At 47.2% G+C, this 19,585-nt stretch overlaps 1 protein-coding gene across 1 annotated transcript in view; it reads right to left on the bottom strand.

Moving 5' to 3' along the window:
- Positions 1–1,224: 1,224 nt before the first annotated feature.
- The window catches only part of Eepd1 (endonuclease/exonuclease/phosphatase family domain containing 1), a 109,214-nt gene continuing 90,853 nt past the window's right edge, over positions 1,225–19,585 (bottom strand). Inside the window, exons 4-8 of the mRNA XM_052755134.1 lie at positions 17,093–17,203; positions 13,218–13,352; positions 9,914–10,052; positions 4,239–4,433; positions 1,225–1,909 (exon numbers count right to left, since the gene is read on the bottom strand). Of these exons, the coding sequence (XP_052611094.1) occupies positions 1,710–1,909; positions 4,239–4,433; positions 9,914–10,052; positions 13,218–13,352; positions 17,093–17,203 (780 nt within the window). The 3' untranslated portion in view covers positions 1,225–1,709. The remainder of the gene's footprint in view (positions 1,910–4,238; positions 4,434–9,913; positions 10,053–13,217; positions 13,353–17,092; positions 17,204–19,585) is intronic.

Here is a 19,585-nt window from a genome sequence, read left to right as displayed (position 1 = left end):
ACTGTCAGGATCTGTGAAGTGGGCAATATAACCCTGGAGTCACTGTAATAGTTGGATGATGTTCCTAAAGATAAACCTAACCTGTCAGGCTCAGAGAGGGGTGTTGTGTGATATTTTGATCACATTCTGACACACCTGAGACTGTCAATAAAGTTTGCTTTGAATCAGAGGACAGAGCTAGCTACTAGCTGACCAAAATTAGCCATAGAGGTTTTGGAGGACTGAGGACAGATAAAGGGACACAGATAAAGCAGTAGGGTGGGACTTAGAGAGAGTCTCAGCCTTTTGCGATTGAGAAAACAGGGAAAGATGAGGGAGGGAGGGAGGGAGGGAGGGAGAGAGAGAGAGAGAGAGAGAGAGAGAGAGAGAGGAGGTCACAGGTTACTTCTCTGATGCTTCTCTGATCATCAGGTTCTCACCCTGATATCTAACTTCTGAGTTTTTATTGATAAAGAATAATTAGATAAACACTTCAGAAGGGGGCCCCAGAGAAGTCCATCTATTCTTGCTTGCCCTCCAAACCCTCCCATGATGATACACTCAGGTTTAGCCTACATACCCTCAATGAACAGCCATTGCTTAGGGATGGTTCCCAGACTCTTCCCTCTAAAACACAAAGTCCAAGGATGCTCGAGTCCCTTACACAAAATGGTACAGTATTTGCACACAGCCTTTGCACATCTTCTCACATGTCAAACCATCCAAACAACACGAAGACATCCGAGACCATGTAAATCCTACAAAACGGTTACGCTGTGCCATTTAGGGAATGATGACAAGGAACTGTATTTGTTCAGCACAGACACAACTTAAAAGATATGTTTTCAGCTGTGGTGGGCAGGACCTGTAAGTGCAGAATCTGCTGATATAAAGGCATTATGTGCCTCAGAAACAACAGAGGAAGGCTCTAAGCTAAGCAAATGTGTGGGAAAGTGGGAGGTAGTGAGGGTTTCTGACAGGATTCATGTCCTACACTAAAGGCCCAGAAGCAAAGTGGTTCTCCAGGGGAAAAATCTGATGACAAATAGAGGAAGGAGAAGCTGGGAGGGAAGAGATAATGGGGATGCCAGACATGTGAAAGGTACCTTTGTAGGGTCTCAGGTAGGGACATAAAAAGCACAGCGTAGAAAAGGGCATTTGGGAGTGGGTGGCCATGGCCCACAGGGAGGGTCAGAGTAAGGTGACAGAGCAAGGCAGCCCATCCCACACCCTTACTGCAGCCAGTCAGATTAATCTGTTTATTATTACTTTTCAAAACAAAACTAAAAATCTTTGAGAAGTGCATTCATCACAGTTAAAAGCTTCCTGGAATTTGTCGGCAGAACACCACGTCCTGGTGAGGCAGAAACGAGAGCTGTGGCATTGCTTGTCAGCCTGAGCCATCCCCTCACCTCCGCTTTAACGCAGTCTCAGTTCTCACGCTGCTGTTCAATGCGGCCAGCAGCGCAGCCCCCGCCCCAAGCCTGAACTCAGCTGTCCAGCATCGAGATGCTGCAGTTCCAGCTGGCTTTGCCTGGTGCCCAGCACAGCCAGTGCCTTGTCGACAGGTTCCCCTCAGGAAAGGTTCTAGTGTTCACAAAGCAGGCCGTGCTCCAGGGACCAAGACCAAGTCCTCAGAATGATGATTCAAAGGCCCTGGATCTTCTCACCGTGCAGAGTCAGCTCCTTCCCATGCCCTCCTGAGTCAGAGGGTGGAAACAGTGATGTCATCATCGCTCATGCTTAATGTTGGCCTCACTCCGCTCTAAGGTGACTCCGTTGCCGTTCCTGGGGACTTCCTTCTTGCTCCAGTCCTTTTCCATGTACAACTCAGCAAGCACAGGACAGTGCTCAGAAGCCACGCCACCCCATGACCAGTTATCCGGAATCCAAGGGTTTGTGAGACCTTCTCTCACTACAGCCCAGTGACCTGGAGAAAGAGAGGAGACCAAGAATTAGGACAAGGGGTGATCAGCACTACTCATCTGTAAGTCAAGGTGCCCTGATGACCTTGGTGAACTGACCTGCACAAACAAAAATTCAGGGCCAATTTTAGATTTTATTTTTCATAAAATATAAAAGATGGCAGTTTACTCTCACAGGCATTGAAAGCACCCAGAGACCAGGCCCTTTGTCCAGTTAAACAGTGTGCAGGAGGACCTACTCCTTGCTCATGCAGTGATAATATGGCCAACAAACCTAAATTAAGATTTTTTTTTATCATTTTTTAAAAATATTTTAGCATATTCTTAAATTTTGATGCATATAGAATGTGTCTTGTTCATATCTATCCCACTCTCTCCAACTGTCCCTTGACCCCCAAATATATCTGCCCCCCAACTTCATGCCCTCTTTTATTATAACCTGAGTTGAATTAGTATTTTTTAATTCATTTTTTTTTTCAGTGCGAGGGATTAAACCTAGGGCCTCACATGTGGTAGGCAAACATCCTACTATCCCACTAATAACAAACTAATAAAAATAATTTGATAGTCAGTGAAAGATTTGCTTCACAAAGCAAAGAAAAAAAAATCACCGAAGAGAGGCTGGAGGACAACTTCTTCCTACAGAAAGGATGGAAAAGAGAAACTTACAGTGGTTATTGAAAAAGTAATGATACCTTTGAAGCAAAGACAGAAACATATGAAATAAATATATGAAATCAACAAATGATTATAAAATAGTTACAAGGCACTGTTGCAGTCTTCTGTGATAATGACGTCAGGGTTAATGCAAGATCTGAAGGGCCTGGATTCTGGTTTTGGCCTAGGCACCTTGCCTGACAGCTGTGGGGGCGGGGGGGACAACACGGACTTGTCCCTATACCTCAGCTTCCACACCTTGGGGCGGCTGTGGGGGCAGATGGAAGAATGGCTCAGATTCACTATTCCTGATACACATGCCTCCCACAAGTGTCCTCCGGGGGACCTAGTAGGCCCTGGCCTCCAAAGCACATCTGCAAATTACATCTTGCCTCAGACGAGACAGTCAATGCCCACTGGAGCCCAGTAGGAAACCAGTGTCCAGAGAGAAGAAAGTGCTGGGAACACAGTCATCTACATTCTAAATCCCAAAGAGCAGGGCCCCAACTGTGTGGTGGTGTCTTGCAGCGGGACCCACGAATTGCTTCTTTCCCTGTTTAAGTCCCTCTCTGAGGTACATGACGCATCCACCTGGGTTCTGAAAAGCTGCAGGAGAGGCTGAGAATGCCATGCTTGTCTTTTATCAATGACCCCACTGCAGGTCAGGGGATGGTCCCTTCCAGGTTCCTTCCGTCTGCAGCACTCACATACACAAAAGAGCCTACCACTCTTCCATATTGCTATCTCCCGGCTCTTTGGGTCACAGTCTGAGGACAGGTGACATCCACCATGCTGTGTCCCTTGTGGATCTCTGAGTACTTCTCTCATTCTGCTGTGATATGATGTGTTATGATTTGGTTCCTAAATGTTCCCTACAATCTCACAGGTTGTAGGCTTGGTCCCTGGATGATGGTACTAGAGGGGATGGTAGAAGGTTGAGGAGGTGGGAGAAATTAAGTCACTGGGTGTATGCTGTTTCAGGAACACTGGACTCCAGCCCCTCCCTGAATCCTTCGCTCTCCTTTCTGGCTGCTTTAAGAGGCATGTGAGCGGAGAGGACAGATGAAAGGGCTCATGATTCCTGACACAGGGGCCTCCCACGGGTGCCCATATATCTCTACCACAATGTACCATCTCACCAGAGGTCTAGAAGCAGCCGGGCCAGGCGACCATGGACTGAAGCCTTGGAAACTAGGAGTCTAAGTAAACCTTTCTTCCTTCTAGGTTGGTGATCTTGGGTATATTTATCACAGTGACAGAAACACTAACAGTGACATGTCTTCTCATCCCTGTAAGTGTGTGGTATACCTCATGTCATAGCACAGTATTTGAATACTTGGTAATGTTCACTGAATGACTAAGCATCCTGAAAGTTCACGTAAGCCATCAGTTCATCTCTGAATCATGACCCTGATGGCCTTCAGAGGGGACTATAGCTGGGTTCGCATGTAAAATGCTTACGTGGACTAATGGTTACCTTTAAACTATCTGTTGCATGCCCTTCCCTCTTAAATGTGTCTCTGACCAAACAATGACCAGTCTCTCTTTTATCACAACCCTGTAAGTATCTGTAGAAGAGGAACAAATAATATCGGTCACTTCAGATGTTTACCGGTCCATGACCCACTAATGAACACAGACAGTACGGAGCACGGGGATGGGAGGCACTTCCCCTACCTGTGAACACTTTCTTTAAGCTTTTGCTGATCCAGATGTTGTCCACAGACTTGGAGCCTTGGGGATTCCTGGTGCTGATGTTGGTGAAGGTGTGAGCTGGGATCAGGTGGTAGAATTTTTCTCTCCTTAGGATATCATAATCACTGCTATCTGGCCCTTGTCCAAAATCCCCCAAAATAACAACATCTTTTTCTCCTGGGAATGGAAGGAAGAAAGTCAAGAAGTAAAGAGCAGGCAGGAAGCAAAACCCAGCACTGGCCCCAGCCACTTGAGGGGACGGGGATTCCCCAGATTGGCCACTCAGGGTTGGGGCCACAGGCCTAGTTCTTGTTCTCCTGGTATTTTTTGTGTACCCACTGACTTTAAGCATAGGATAATTTGAAAATGAGGGGTAGTGTGAGACAGGAACACCCCATTCAGTCTTTCTGGGCCCTAAACTTACAGTGGAAAAAGGAAAAAAGACCTTGCTCAGATATCCAGCAGAAGTTCAGCAAATCTTTACAGCATGCCTCCTCAGAAGCTGCTTATGCAGGAGTCATGGATGAAGAAAACACAATCCCTGCCCTCTAGGAGCTCACAGTCTAATGGAGAGACAGAGGAAAAAACCAGCAGGAGCAGAGGATAGGGACATAACCAGAAACAGGTACCAAGGGCATGTCGTACAAGGAGGGTGGCCAGGTTGGCGACTGTGAGGTGCTGTCAGGACAATAAGGATGGGAGGAACATGTTCAGGAGCTCGGAGTACTGAAACAGTCTGGTAAATCCTGGAGTAGCTGGATGCTTCCAGAGTGAAGGTTTAAGAAGCCAGATGTGGGCTGGCTCGGCAGGTAAAGTGCCTGCGGTCAAGCCTAGTGACCTGAGTTCGATACCCAAAAGTCACATAGTGGAAGGAGAGAATCGGCTCCGATAAATTGTATTCTGACCTCCATGAAAGAGAGGCAGGCGGCAGCTACTCTCTGATTGGCAGGCATGTTCTCTATGCCTGGGGATCAGGTCAGAACGGTGAACTCAGAGAAAGGCTGGGTGTCTTCCCCTCACTCAGAGAACATCCATCGCCCAAAGTGACATATACAGTTTACTATCGTCCTGTTATAGGCCATTTCGTAGATTTTCCCCAAAAGTTACTGCTGTAAATGATGCTGAAGTGAGAAATTCACTCAAGTATCTGTGTTTCTGCTTCCTGTTCTTAGTACAGAGGACCAGTTAAAAGTATGGTCATTGTTCATATTCTAGATGCTGCTGGCCTCATTGCCAGAGGCTGTTCCCATGCCAATCCTGCAATGTGAGGAATTACGCTATCATCAACAGCAAGTATCCTCACTCAAATGATTTGGTATGTCTTCTTTCTATGCAGAGAAAAATAAGATGTGCCCCATGGCCTCAAGGATGGAGTACCTACACAAATTTTTAGAATTGTGCACAAGAATTTATTAATTTATTCAAGCATTTGTTTACAATGAGTATGAACTGGTTATTTATTTTAAACCCTGAGTTATAATTCAGTACTGTGCTATTTGCTTTGTTACTTCCTTTTTTCCAGTAAGGAGCTTTCAAGTTTCTTCCCCCATGTTGTTTCTGGTCTAAGTGTGCTCATTCTTTGCAACCTGCCGAAATGCCCCAGAACTATCTGTATCTTTTCTAGTCTAGCCCCAGAGTGAGCCACTTCTCCAAGAAACCCCATCTCCTCCCCCTGAAGGTGTGTTCGAAACCAAGAGCTGGTGCTGTGCAGACTCTCTTTCCCTCAGGTACTAAGGACTCACGAGCTGATTAGAGGCTCCTCATATGTTAAAGCACAGTGACCCCCTGGTACGCAGAGATGCATCTCAAGCCTCTGCTACAGTGACAACGAAGTCAAACATTGTGTCATCAACAGTTCTGGTTCTCTCTCTCTCTCTCTCTCTCTCTCTCTCTCTCTCTCTCTCTCTCTCTCTCTCTCTCTGGCTTTTGAGGCAGAGTTTTGCTGTGCAGTTCAAAATGGCCTGGAACTCATGATTATCCAGTTGGGATGATAAGCATGGACCACAGTTTCTTTTCCTCTTTTTTCCTTTCTGTTTCTCATACAGGAGACTGAATATGGTATACTACAGGCAAGGACCCTATCTAGCCCTCTCTTTGCTTATTACTTTGAGACAAGACATTCCTAAGTTGCCCAGGATGGCCTTGACCATCCTGTGACCCAGGCAGTCCTTGAATATGCATTGCCATGTCTCAGCTTCCCACAATAGCTAGAAGTGTGGTAATGCAATTAACTCTACAGAGTAGCACTTCTGTGAACACAGCTTCCTGTCCCTGTCCTAGGAGAAAGGAGCTGGGTGACTATGGGCATCGCCACCTCTCAGCCTGGTGGCCTTAGGCAGAGCTTTGGTACATCACATGGAGAGAACAATCCATTTCCTGATAGCTGTTGTTAGACATGGGAGATCTGAGTTCCCGTGAATACCTGGCACAGGATCTCCCAAGCAGCACAAGCCTCCTTCCTTCTCTCCTGGGCCACACTAACAAGAGTCTGGCAGAAACAGTGGCAGAAATGACTTACTTGTGTGTAGGGAAGGTCTACAAAGGGCGGGTAGGGGCCAAGGGGCAGGACTGTCTCTTTGAAGTGTTTTAGACATTTCTCCCACAGCCTGCAGGAAATGGAATGGTTATGAAGTATTTCCCAAGTAATATGAGTAAGAATTCTAAAAGAACAATGGCCCCAGCCAGGCTCTGCTAGATTCCCAGGGTCAGGGCTGACCCTTGCAGGGAATTCACTGCAGGGGAGCCACAGGCCCTAGGGAAGGTGGTTTCTGTTGCACGCTGTGGGAGACACGTTAGAGAAAGCAGTTCATAAACAATGGCACGTCCAAGGCCTTCAGCAAATTCCTTTTCTTTGGTGTGAGTATGCAGTCAATAATGACGGCTAAAGGGAAAGAAATCTGAAGTGAAATGATACAAGAGGCCAGCAGGGGGCACTTGTGTGCTACAAATGTTGCCCTCCTACAGCAGGACGGGCCCACGAAAAGCCTCTCCTGCTACTCCGTAACATATAGATCACATCCAATGGTACAAATCAGGGTAAGCCTGAACTGTTTGGGGAAATCAATGCCAATTTCTAACAGGAAAACCAACTTGAGAGTATTGTTGATCACAAGCCATACCTGACCAGGGTCAATGACCAGTCACCAAGCCCTTACAGTGTATCAGGGACTACACTGACCATTTCTTGGACATGAGCATGTCATTTAACTGCCACCACTCCCATGAGACAGGTGATGTCACTGTCTCCACTTTGTAGGTAGAAAGTTCAGACCCAAAAACTAAATAATTTGCCCCAAGTCATGGAGGTGGCCCTCAAACCCAGAATTTTTCACAAAGACTTAGGGAGGGAGAGGCCGGAGCTGCTGGTCACCCTGACACATAGAGAACTCAGACCAGGGCCTGCTGCCCATGCAGACACTGAGTCGGTTCTGAATGGAGGAGTGTGGTGGGAGGAAGACCTCTGAATGAAGGCAAAAGCTAGCATGTCTACTGGTAGGAAAACCTGGGGTGCTGGGAGATTCCCATGTAAATGAAGTCGGCTTTCTGTGAGGTGCGGACCTGAGGATTGGTGGGAAAGGGCAGCTTGGCGAGCAGGAGGGAGGCTGGTGTCAGGGGTCAATCAGCCAGTTCTGTGTGGCTTCGCAAATGAAAACAAAGGCTCTTTTTGAATAGGCACATCCATATTTCTCACAGCTTGTTCTTCCAGCTAAATGTGTGTCAGAGGTGACATGGCAGCAGCTTTGCCCCTGAGAATGTGCAGCCACAGAAGCCCAAATTCTCCTCTTAGTCACATGCCTGGGTGGGCTCCCTAGTCACTGTTCCCTGAGTTCCTGGGAGGGAAGAAAGGACTGGGCCAATTTCCCCAGAGCTCCCCTTGATTTAGAAAGGGCCAGAAAGGACTGAAATGAGTCTCCACTGAGGTGCACACCTACCTGAGGGCCTTCCTACCAGACGCTGTGAGCAGCGCACCCTACTTCACACTTGCTGGGCTCACAGAGGGAGACCCTGTCCCCAAGCCCTGTTAGATTGAAAGAAAGTTCTGTGAAAGGACAAGCATAGGGTCCCAAATGGTATTCACATTCCAGACAAAGGCAGAAAGGCCTGGAGTTTGCAAATCAGATGCTTCTGTCTCTCTCTTTGGAAAGGCGGCTTTATCTTCCTTTGAGCAGAACCCTGTACTCATCGATTTTCCTTTGCTGCAGGCTGCAGCATTTCCTGAATTCGCTGGGTCACCAGTTAACATTTAACTGGGCATTAGTTACAAGCAGGGACATGGGGGACATGAGTCACTGTCCCTACCTGGATGTGTCAAGGCTGAGTCATGCTGTGGGTCAATCAGTAGTCCCTTGGTAATATGGAATCTGCCTGAAGTTTTCTGACAAAATCCTGAACTCTCCCTGGAGACCAGAGGGTGAATGGTATCTGCTTAAGGCAGAAAAATTATGAACTAGCACCTTTCTTTTCTGCATCTAAGAGGTAGAGATAAATAGAAATGTCCACTGATATGAAAAGGTCCCAAGCCATCCTTTTAATAGGTAGAGACTAGCTGTGGGTAAAGAGTTTCCCACACAATCACTTGTTAAATGGGATATCTCAGTTTGAACTGTTTTTGAACAGTTTGTTCAACTGTTTTTCAGCCTGAACATTCATCATTTAAGTAGAATGCTGGTCATATTCATAGTACACATTAGTGGAAGTAACCCAAGAGCCTACCAACACATGTGTGGATAAACAATAAAATGTGGCACACACAATAGAATATTATTTAGCCACAAAAAGGACGGACCGTCTAATACATGATACAACACACTAATCTGGAAAATACTAAGCTAAGTGAGAAAAGCCAGACACAGAGGGGAAATACCATGTGATTCTCCTTAAATGAAGTATGCTGTCAAATTTATACACACAAAAAGATAATTTGGTGGCTGCTGGGCACTGAAGGAACAGGGGATCAGGATTTAGTGGATATAGCATTTCAGAAGGAAAATGACAATATTCTGAAGATAGGAGGTGGTAACAGAAGCATAATAGTGTGAATGTACTGAATGCTATGAATGAATTTACTAATCATCGTAATGGCAACTTTTGTCTATTTTACTACAATAAAAAAGCTTTTAAATGCAAAGTTATAACTGGACAGAAACATTTCTGTAGTCAGTTATTTACTGAATCTCCCACTGTGATGGGACAAGTTTGACAAGAAGTCTAGGAAGCCAGGAGAGCAGTCAAGACTCAAGAACATGGGAGGGGCTTCAAGATCTCCAGATGCAATTCTTTCACCTTGTCACCTCCTGTTCATCTTTCACAAGGACATGTGCAGATCTGCAGGTGGTACCACGAGTGGCGTAAACTCAGGATGTGTTGTCACAGGGAGGAATATCATCACTTATACTTGCTCATCTAGTTTTCGATATCCAAGAGGCTGACAGACCACATTGCTGACAACTTGGCACCCACTGGAGAGGCCCTCAGACACGAAGGTGGGATACACAGAAAGGTCAGCCAGGATCCATAAGAGCAGGGAGTGTGGCTGCCCCTGGGCCCATGACTGCTGGCAAGTAGCTGGGCTAAGAGGTCAGAGAGATGTCTGGAAAGAGGAACCACTGCCCGCCCTGAAGGAGTAGTGTCCAGCCACAAAGAAAGGGAATCCCTACCTTTCAGAGTTTCCTGTAGTGTTAGTGCAAAGTTCAACAACCGGTGGCCATCACTGTGATTCTTGATTGAATTCTCAGCCCCGGGAAGGGCCAGGGCTGTCAGCTGAAGGTTAACCAGGGTCAGGTCATTACTTCCCACCTGGGTAGTAGGAAACACAGCAAAAGGAAAAAGCTTAGATACTCATGTTTCTTTTATTTTTTACAGCTGATTCATAAATAGCTTCATCACACAGTTGATGGTGATACACAGAAGCAAAGCTAGCTCAACGCGAGGTATTTTATTTTAGATTCCTTTACTCTAAAGTCTACCACTAATGCCCTTCCAGCCTCCTACCTCTACTCCTTCAGATCTAAAAAACTTCACCTATCTGGAAGTGTTTAGAACTTTTGTAAACCTTCTGGGCAATTGTAAGCAAGAAGAGGTGTCTCCAGCATCCAGATGTTACAGACCCAAGGCTGTTATCCACAAGGCTAGCCGGAAGTTTCCCACCCAGGCCTCTTTGTTCCTTTGGAACCAATTGTGTGCTAACATCTACTTTAACCTTATTTCCTTTGTAAAAACCAAAGCTCACCAACACTAGGCAGAAGATATAGCCAGAGCCTGGGTCCCAAGATGACTCTTGTGGTCTTAAAAGTGTGTACATATAAGGGCAGTTTATCTTCTGAGCAATCATAACATTGGTCAGCTGCTCTGCATTTAGCAGTTCTGCCTTTTCAATTGCCATGGCAACAAACACTAAACACTTCTGAGAAAGGATGAGTGTAGGGGCCCCGAGAAGTGGAGAGTGTCAGTCTTGTCTTGTAGGTGTGTCCCCAGGTCACCATCATGGCACCCAAGACTGACAGTTCTACAACTGTTGCTGTCTCTGCCAGAGAAACACCTCGAGACTTGGACTGGGACATGCTGCCTGTGAGGATATGCTCTCTGTGTCCCAGACCATGGGCCCTGACTTGAACATGACTTGAAGAACAAGAAGTCAAGGGCTGGACTGGGTGACTACTTCAGATGACTTGAAGCTGTCACTCTTGATGCCACGGCTAGTATACTTCTTATTAGCCTATTAAAAAATAGTTTGCCTTTTTATGTTAACTAATAACAGTGTTTTACAAGTTGTTTTTGAGAGGTGCTAGGCATGGTCGCTCATTCTATAATACCAGCACATGGGAAGCTGAGGGGGTAGGATGGTAGGCCTGGGAGGTTCACTATGTAGGCCACATACAGAGATTCTTTCTCAAAAAATAATAATAGTTCTGAAAAAAATACCAGATTGCCTTTTAATTACATGAGCTGGTTGGGGCTGCTGTTCCAGTAAGCCAGGGCCAGGACAAATCATGTGTCATCAAAAGTTAAGTGTAGCCGGCGGTGGTGGCGCATGCCTTTAATCCCAGCACTCGGGAGGCAGAGCCAGGCGGATCTCTGTGAGTTCAAGGCCAGCCTGGGCTACAGAGTGAGTTCCAGGAAAGGCGTAAAGCTACACAGAGAAACCCTGTCTCGAAAAACCAAAAAAAAAAAAAAAAAAGTTAAGTGTAATGTTAGGTTTAAAGACAATCCTGGCCAACTCATGTATCAGAACCACAGGTGCCATGTGTGCAGACAGGACCTCATCAATACTGCAGGAAGAGGGATGGAAGGAGCCAGAGTACCACAACAGACACATCTGTATGTGAGCATACACCAATCCCATCATCTCTGCAGCTACAAATGTGAGAGATGACACATGGGCTTATACATCCCACGACACAGGCTACCCCCAAGCCCCACCTCCTGCTAGAGATAAATGATGCTGGGCTCATTTGCTGGGGAGCAATGTCCAATAGAGAATGGGCATACTGGCTCTTGCAAGGGATCAAGCTGCCTGACTTGGAATTTACAGTTAAGCAGAGATGAGGTTCACTGCCTCTGTAGTGACCTTCTGGCTTCCTCTCCCCTGTGTTGTCCAGCATCAAAGCATTTTGGTATTCAGGAACACTCCCTAGAGGCATGCAGGCCACTGAAGGATGGCACTCAGATCCACCTGCCTAGCTGCCCCCAGACATGGCTGACGTGGCTTCTTCATGGGCAAGGACATATATGGAGATGCCAATGACCGGGGCCCCTCAGCCCAGAACTCCTTCTGGATCCCACCTCCAATCCCACAAGCCTTCAGTGGGCCCCTTCTTCCTGACATCTAAACAATGAGGCCCGAGGGGCAGCTGAACTTAGAGCAGCTGTGCCAAATGTGGCCATTCTGAAACTCCCCACTAACCAGTACCGGGCAGGTAGGACCACTGCACACACTAACCAGTACCGGGCAGTTAGGACCACTGCACACATTAACCAGTACCAGGCAGGTAGGACCACTGCACACACTAACCAGTACCAGGCAGGTAGGACCACTGCACACACTAACCAGTACCAGGAAGGTAGGACCACTGCACACACTAACCAGTACCAGGCAGGTAGGACCACTGCACACACTAACCAGTACCAGGCAGGTAGGACATCACTGTATACACTAACTAGTACCAGACAGGTAGGACCACTGTACACACTAACTAGTACCAGGTAGGTAGGACCACTGTACACACTAACTAGTACCGGGCAGGTAGGACCACTGCACACACTAACTAGTACAGGGCAGTTAGGACCATGGTACACACTTTTTAAAACAGTCTGGCCCTATCCCAGAAGGGCAAAGCTTGGGGAATGCCTGATTTGAAGAAAGGTTATTGCTGTCTATCATGTTTAGGCACAGCCATATGAATTAGTTTTCCACTTTTCTTTCTTCTCGTCATCTATCTATCTATCTATCTATCTATCTATCTATCTATCTATCTATCTATCTATCATCTATCTATCTGTGTACCTATCTGTCTATATCTATCTATCTATCTATCTATCTATCTATCTATCTATCTATCTATCTACCTACCTACTTACCTACCTACCTACCTACCTACCTACCTACCTACCTACCTACCTACCTGTTTTTGGAAGGGATTTTGCTATGTTGCCTAGGATGGTCTTGAACTCCTGGGCTCAAACAATCCTTCTGCCAAGACAACAAGGGTTTACCACTCCTCCCATGTGACTGTCTTCCTTCTTGCCGTGGGTTAGATTTCTCTGGGGCTAAGATTCCCTCAAAAATCCCCTCACTCCTGTCCTGCAGAAGGTCACTTACTGGGAGAGCTTCCAGAATAGGTACTGATCCTACTCTAAGAGAAAAAAAATCAAGTGAGAAAGATGTGACTTCTCTGGGTCACAGTGTTACAAAGACTTCCCCTTTGGAAGGAACTGGATTTCTGAAATGACAGAAGCACGTACCTTGAACCTGGCGAGGAATGGATTCGGACCCACAGCCTTCCCATGACCGTTGCTGGGTGAGCTCTCCTGCCCGGGGATGTCCCTCAGTTCCACGCTGGCTGCTGTGTCCCACAGGAATCCAGAGTAGCAGGGACCCTGCAGTGCAGATGGAAACAGGGTCTTGGTACCAGGTTCCTAATTCCAACAGGCACACAGCACAGGGAAGGGCAGAGGGGCCAGACACAGGGCAGCAGGCTCTGCTTGCAAGGTCTCTCAAGGTGGCTCACATAGGGGGTTTCTATAATGAAGAACACACCTCCAAGCCACAAGACACCTAGCACCAGTGCCCATTGCAGAGTTTTACCAATGGCCAAGGCTGCCTGGCTCTTCCCTTCATGGAAGGAGGTAAGGGAGGCATAGACCAGGCCCAGAATCACTTTTTGAAGCATCACATGCCACGAGGCAACAGCTCACATCTCCATTTGACAGATGAGGCCACTGCTGCTCAGAGAGACTGAGTAACTTCCCTAAAACCCCACAGCATAAATGCCAATATGAGGGTTCAAAGATAAGACTCTGGGCTGGGGTGGGGGACAGGTATGGCTTGTGATAAGCGACTGCTTACACAAAGGGTGCCTAGTGCCTAGTCACTTCTCTATCAGTATTTGCCAGATGAACAGAAGTCAGTGCTTATGGTGGTAGTGATTTGAAATTGAACAGAGGCTCTCGGCAAATGGACAGGGATTTGGCAAATGGACAGGGATGCACACAGATCTGAAGCCTGGGTCGGTGGGGAGGTGCAGACAAACTTGGGGTATAGTGGGCACAGTCCTGGGCCCCCTTCTGGCTCTGGGAATCAGAGAAGTAGCTTCCATGCCGTTTGCTTCTGCCACTGCCTCTGGGGCCTTGCAGAACATGAAAACCTGTCTCAGTCTGTGGACTTACTCCAGCTGAGCCGCTGCTGGCCACCAGAGCATTCGTAAGTAAGTATCTGACACCAGGGGCAGATCAACAGGCCACCAAGCAAGCCAGCAGCACTTGTCACCGCTCCTCTTTGCTGAAGTAACCCTGGCCACCTCTGAGCAGCTGCTGTCTCACATACAACTTCAGCTCACATCCCAGACAGACATTTGACAGGCACACCTCCCTTGAACAGGTGTGCTTAGGACAGAAGGAGGGGGAACATGAATGTGAGCTTTTCATGTTGTGCAAGACCTCCTTGCCCATCACTAAAGCACGCAATAGTTTAAATATGGTCACACCTGGTCTCAGTCAGCTGTGTCCGGGACCCAGGGGACCCAGGCAAGGCCCTCAAGGTGACTAAGACTCATGAAGACAGAGAGAATGAAGTCATTACGGTGGGCTCTGGAGTTGAGGCTGTTTACGGTTCTCCAAGGAGAAGCTCCAGAGCAAGCTTCCTCAGGCATCACTCATGTTGTCTGCCTGAAAACCACCCCAGCCCCACAGTCCTCCAGGATATGGGAGGAGGGGGTCTCCTGGGAGGACTCCTTTCTGATGCTGTTCCTCAGGCCTAATTAACACACACCCAGCTACTCGGGACCTTTCTCATCCCTATACTTCTTCCTTCTCACTGTGGCTCTGACCCTCTCCCAGACACCCTTTCCAAATATGACTTAGGTGGCCAAGATATCCACAGCCATAGAAAAGCACTTATGCCAGAGATAGCTCATTGGATTCATAGTAGATTGCCACTTCCAATCACAAGGGTCTGCTTTGGGGAAAATCATTTCTTCCTATGTCTCTCTGCTTTCTCATTGTAAACTGCCCTTCCAGTTAGTACCTGGATATGACTCCAGGGCTCAGAGACACAACAGCTGTTCAGCATGTAGACTATAGGTTCATGCCCATGGATAGATGATGTTTGACTCACATTGTGTTGAAAAGTAACTGTTGGATCTATGCATCCTTTTGTTTCGTTTTGTTTTTTTTGAGACAGGGTTTCTCTGTGTAGCTTTGGAGCCTGTCCTGAAACTTGCTCTTGTGCACCAGACTGGCCTCAAACTCACAGAGATCCACCTGGCTCTGCCTCCCGAGTGCTGGGATTAAAGGCATGCACCACCACCCACCCGGCTTGGATCTATGCATCTTTAAAATTTAAGAAATTGCACGTGCTATTAATCTGGGTGACTCAGACCCACTGAACTCATAACACTCCATGACAACAGGTGGCAGGGCCCAGATACGGCTACAGCCTGATGCTGGTAGGAATCCCAGTTCAAAGTCACCATCACCTAAGGGACATCCCACCAAGCCCTGGTCCGTGCTCCATCACTGAAGCACCCCAACACTCACTATCTCCTCCTATACTGGGGCTGTCCTGGGAACTGAGGAAGGGGCTACTGATCCATGGTACAGATAAAATAAGCCCTCAGTGACAGCACTCTGATGGCCTTGGCTCCCCTCCTAATGGAGCATGAGCTGACTTGTCCTGCTTAATGGCTGTAAACTTAGTGAAAGGGGCAGGGATACCCAGCAGTTCTTATAAAGAGTAGTCACAGGTAAGGCTGGGTTGCTGGGTCTATTTTTCTCACATGTATATGAATAACCTCTCATGAATTATTTGTTGAATGAATGAATGAATGAGTGAATGAAGATGAATGGACTCTAAGAGTCACATGAATTTTCCCACACTGATATCCATGTAAAATGCTTAACAAAAAAAAATAAATAAAGCAAAGTGGCATTAATTTTTGTGAACTGAAAGGAAGGTCCCTGGGCTACATTCTGAAAAGCAAATGCATCCCATGTGAGTTCCTTTCAGCCTACTGTGAACTCACTGCCCACTGCAAGGCTGTTTCCACTCCCAAAAGAGCAAACCCAGAGAAAGGAATTACATGCACAGTTGTCAGCAGTCACTGAAAAGAAGAGGGGCTTACAGCCAATGCTAATAAATGGACAGATAACTTTAATCTAGTCTATATTAATAATTTAAGAGCCCAAATTACAAGTATCCATCATGTAAATACAACTCATAATGTTGTAAGCAGATGGGGCATATGAGAACCTTAAAAACATCTGCATTTGTGCAAAAATTATACTGATGTTTTTGCAATTCAAGTGATTATAAGAAACAGTCTTAAAAATCTAAGAACCTAGGCTAGGGAGAGGCCTCAGTCAGTAGAGTCCCTGTCACACAAGCTGAGGGACCTGAGTTCAGAACCCACCTAAAAAGCTGGACACAGTGGCCTGTAACCCCAGCACTGGAGGAGAAGTCAGAGACAGTGGATCCCTGAAGCTCACTGACAAGCCAGTCTGAATCTCTGAGCTTCCAGTTCATTGAGAGACCTTGTCTCAAGAAAGTAAAAGGTGGAAATCAATGGAGGAAGATACTTGATGGCAACCTCTACCCCCCAGCCACCCCCAAACACCCAAAACCAAAGAGCTTGATGATATAAATATTCCAAGGTGGGTAGTTCTGGCATGAATATATGAGAGAATGAAAATGCTCATACACAGATCCACCCATCCCTTTGGGGACGATAGAGAGGGAAATCTCAACAGAGCTCCTCCAGGCGCCTAAGTTCCACCTCAGAAAGCAAAGCTTTCCTGCGTGAACTGTGGTGTCATGAATTTTCAGAGCTGTGACGCAGGGATTACAAGGACAACGGACAGACATACAGTCGAACACAGAGATGCTTTTGGCCCCAGACAGGATTTCTCTTCCCAAGATGCTAAGCTCCTATTTCTATCTGGGCAGGAATACATCCCTGATCAAAATATGAAGTAAGGCCTAGGGAATTAGAAATGATCAAAAGTTAGGGCAGATATCCAAAACAGGACCAAGGATATTGGAAAAAGAAAATTTTAAAATTTAAATTGTCCTTGATCTGGGGAAAATACTGTGTTTAAATACAAAAACGTTCAGGTAGGAGTACCTTCTGAAGCTGACTCGAAGGTTTCTCTGCAATCACGGACCTCCAGCATCCTCGGGACCCCTTCCACTTCCGGATGTTGGGCAGGATTGGCTGGTTTAGCTCTGTACAGAACTGTAAAGACAGAACACAGGTCAGTGTGTCTGTGTCCCTGCACATGGCATCCTTAGAAACTAGACACAGACGATGCTGAATCACCACACAACAGTTAAAGACCTGCTGACCTTCATCCCTGTGGTCTCAAAGACCAGGAATGGCAATGCATTGTTTGTCTACTGCAAAATAATGCATAAAATTTTAGAGGGTTTATAAAGATCCACACAACTAAACTAACATCGCAAATTAGAAAGCAAATATTTATCATCTGACAAGCCATCATCACCTGAGGATCCTCTGTTCAGAAAAAAAATAGATTCTCTGTATCAATCTAGCCTAAGCATTTCAGAAAGATCTGTCGGAGCCCTCTACAGACTGTGACACTGGTGGATACATGGTCTCAGGAGCACCTGGATGCGGATCAAACCCAAAGGAGTGTCTTTGCTCCTCAGTGCTTAGCTTAGAGGGGGCAAAAATGACCCGAGCTTAATTCTGCACCAGCAAACTATTCCATCTGTGTCTCCTCGGCTCCAGGTGGCTACCACAGCCTGTGTGTATGAATACGGTATGCAGGGCTACTTTTATTTCTTTTCTCTTCTTCTTCCAAGATAAAATCTCACCATGTGGCCTAGTCCAGCTTCAAAGTCACAATCCTCCTGCTGCAGCCTCCTAAGAGCTGCAGATTACAGTGTCCACCGCAGCATCTGGCTCAGAACTTGCTTGTGCACATTCTGTGTCAGGGGAACAGCACGGCTTACCACTGAGGCAAACCAAAACAGCACAGGCGGGTTGAGAAGTGACTGACTGCACCGTCTGAAGACCAGTTCCTACACCACACTCCTCTGCGGGTGATTCTTTCAAGGAATCCCCAGTATTTGTCAGATTTGGGGCCAGTGTCCAAGATGCTCCACCATTTGGTGCTGTCCCTCCCCAGTGACACTCTTTTGTCCCTTGACACATCTTACAGCACACAACTCACTTCTCTGTTTACCCGCTCCCCATGTACAAAGTGTCCTTGACTGGCTTTGTGTGTGTGTGTGTGTCTATATGTGTATGTCTGTGTGTATGTGTGTGTGTGGGGGGGGTGTATGCATCAGTGTGTAGGAGTGCACACATTCATGCATATTCATGAAGATTCCAAAGGACGGCATCTGGTCTCACCCCTTTGAGATGGTCTTTCATTGGGCCCCAAGCTAGGCTGTCAACCAGCAAGCCTCAGCAATCCTCCTGCCTCGGGGCTGAGTTACAGGCACACACATGGTCATGGCCACCGTTTTGTGTGGATGCTGATCTGAGCTCAGGTCTGCATGCTTGCACAAGTGCTCCTGCCCACTGAGCCACCTCTCCAGCCCATACTCTTCTGAGTGCCATATACTTCTGCTCTACTGAGCTGCTCTTCATCAGTGTCAGCTTAAACCACCATATGGAAGACAGCAAAACCTGTCACTCTGGTTCAAAATTATCTCCCAGGGTTTTCTGTTACTGCTGATACCTCTGCATTTTGAGACATGGTCTTACTATACAGCCAAGGCTGGTCTGAATAACTCTTCTGCCTCTGCCTCTGAGTCATAGGTAAGTGGCGTCACTCTAGGCCTTGCCTGAGCTCTGAGGTGCGCTGCTAACTCTAGGCTCTTTCACATTCATGTAGAATCCTCCAGCCCTGCTTAAGCATCTACTTTCTCTTGTCCCAAACAGCTGCCTTCTTCCCCTCCCCAGCCTGTGTCTCGGGGTTCTCTGTACTCCTTTCCTCCTAAGTGCTCCAGTTACTCCTCATCCTCCCTGGTCCCATCTCTCCCCAAGCCCGGTGATTCTGCTGTCACCTGGGTGTGAAGTCTCTTGTTCTTCCAGTCCCACTGTTGGGGCCCCTTTCAGATCCCAGTCTCCCTCATGGGGACACTGCATAGCTTCTAAGGAGCTTCTGAGCCTGTTATCACCCGCCTCAATCCACCCACCAGATACAGTGGAGCACATCGAGGCCCCATCCTATGGTTCTCCTGAGTGGTCTGAGGAACAGTGGCATCACCATCACCTGGAAGTTACTAGAAATTCTCTGAGATCCTGGCAGTTCTCTGTGAGTTCGAGGCCAGCCTGGTCTACAGAGTGAGTTCCAGGAAAGGCTCCAAAGCTACACAGAGAAACCCTGTCTCGAAAAACAAAAACAAGCTAGAAATTCCCTGACCACATTGTAGGTCTGCTGGATCAGAAACTCCTGTGTGGGGCCCAGGGATCCACCTTGTAACAGCTCTTAGAGTAATTAGGTTTGAGAACAGATATGGCTGCCTCAGTTGGCCTAAGCCTCGAGCCTAGACTCTGCAGCGCTGCAGACAGCCGCACAGAGCGCCCTGGCTGGGGGAAGCTCCTTTCACACCCTCTGGGCAGCACATAACCACACAACGGATG

Source organism: Peromyscus californicus, unplaced genomic scaffold, assembly GCF_007827085.1.
Source record: "Peromyscus californicus insignis strain IS unplaced genomic scaffold, ASM782708v3 Scaffold_11__1_contigs__length_118956290, whole genome shotgun sequence".
Lineage (NCBI taxonomy): Eukaryota > Metazoa > Chordata > Mammalia > Rodentia > Cricetidae > Peromyscus > Peromyscus californicus.
This window is presented reverse-complemented; position numbering and strand designations above follow the sequence as displayed.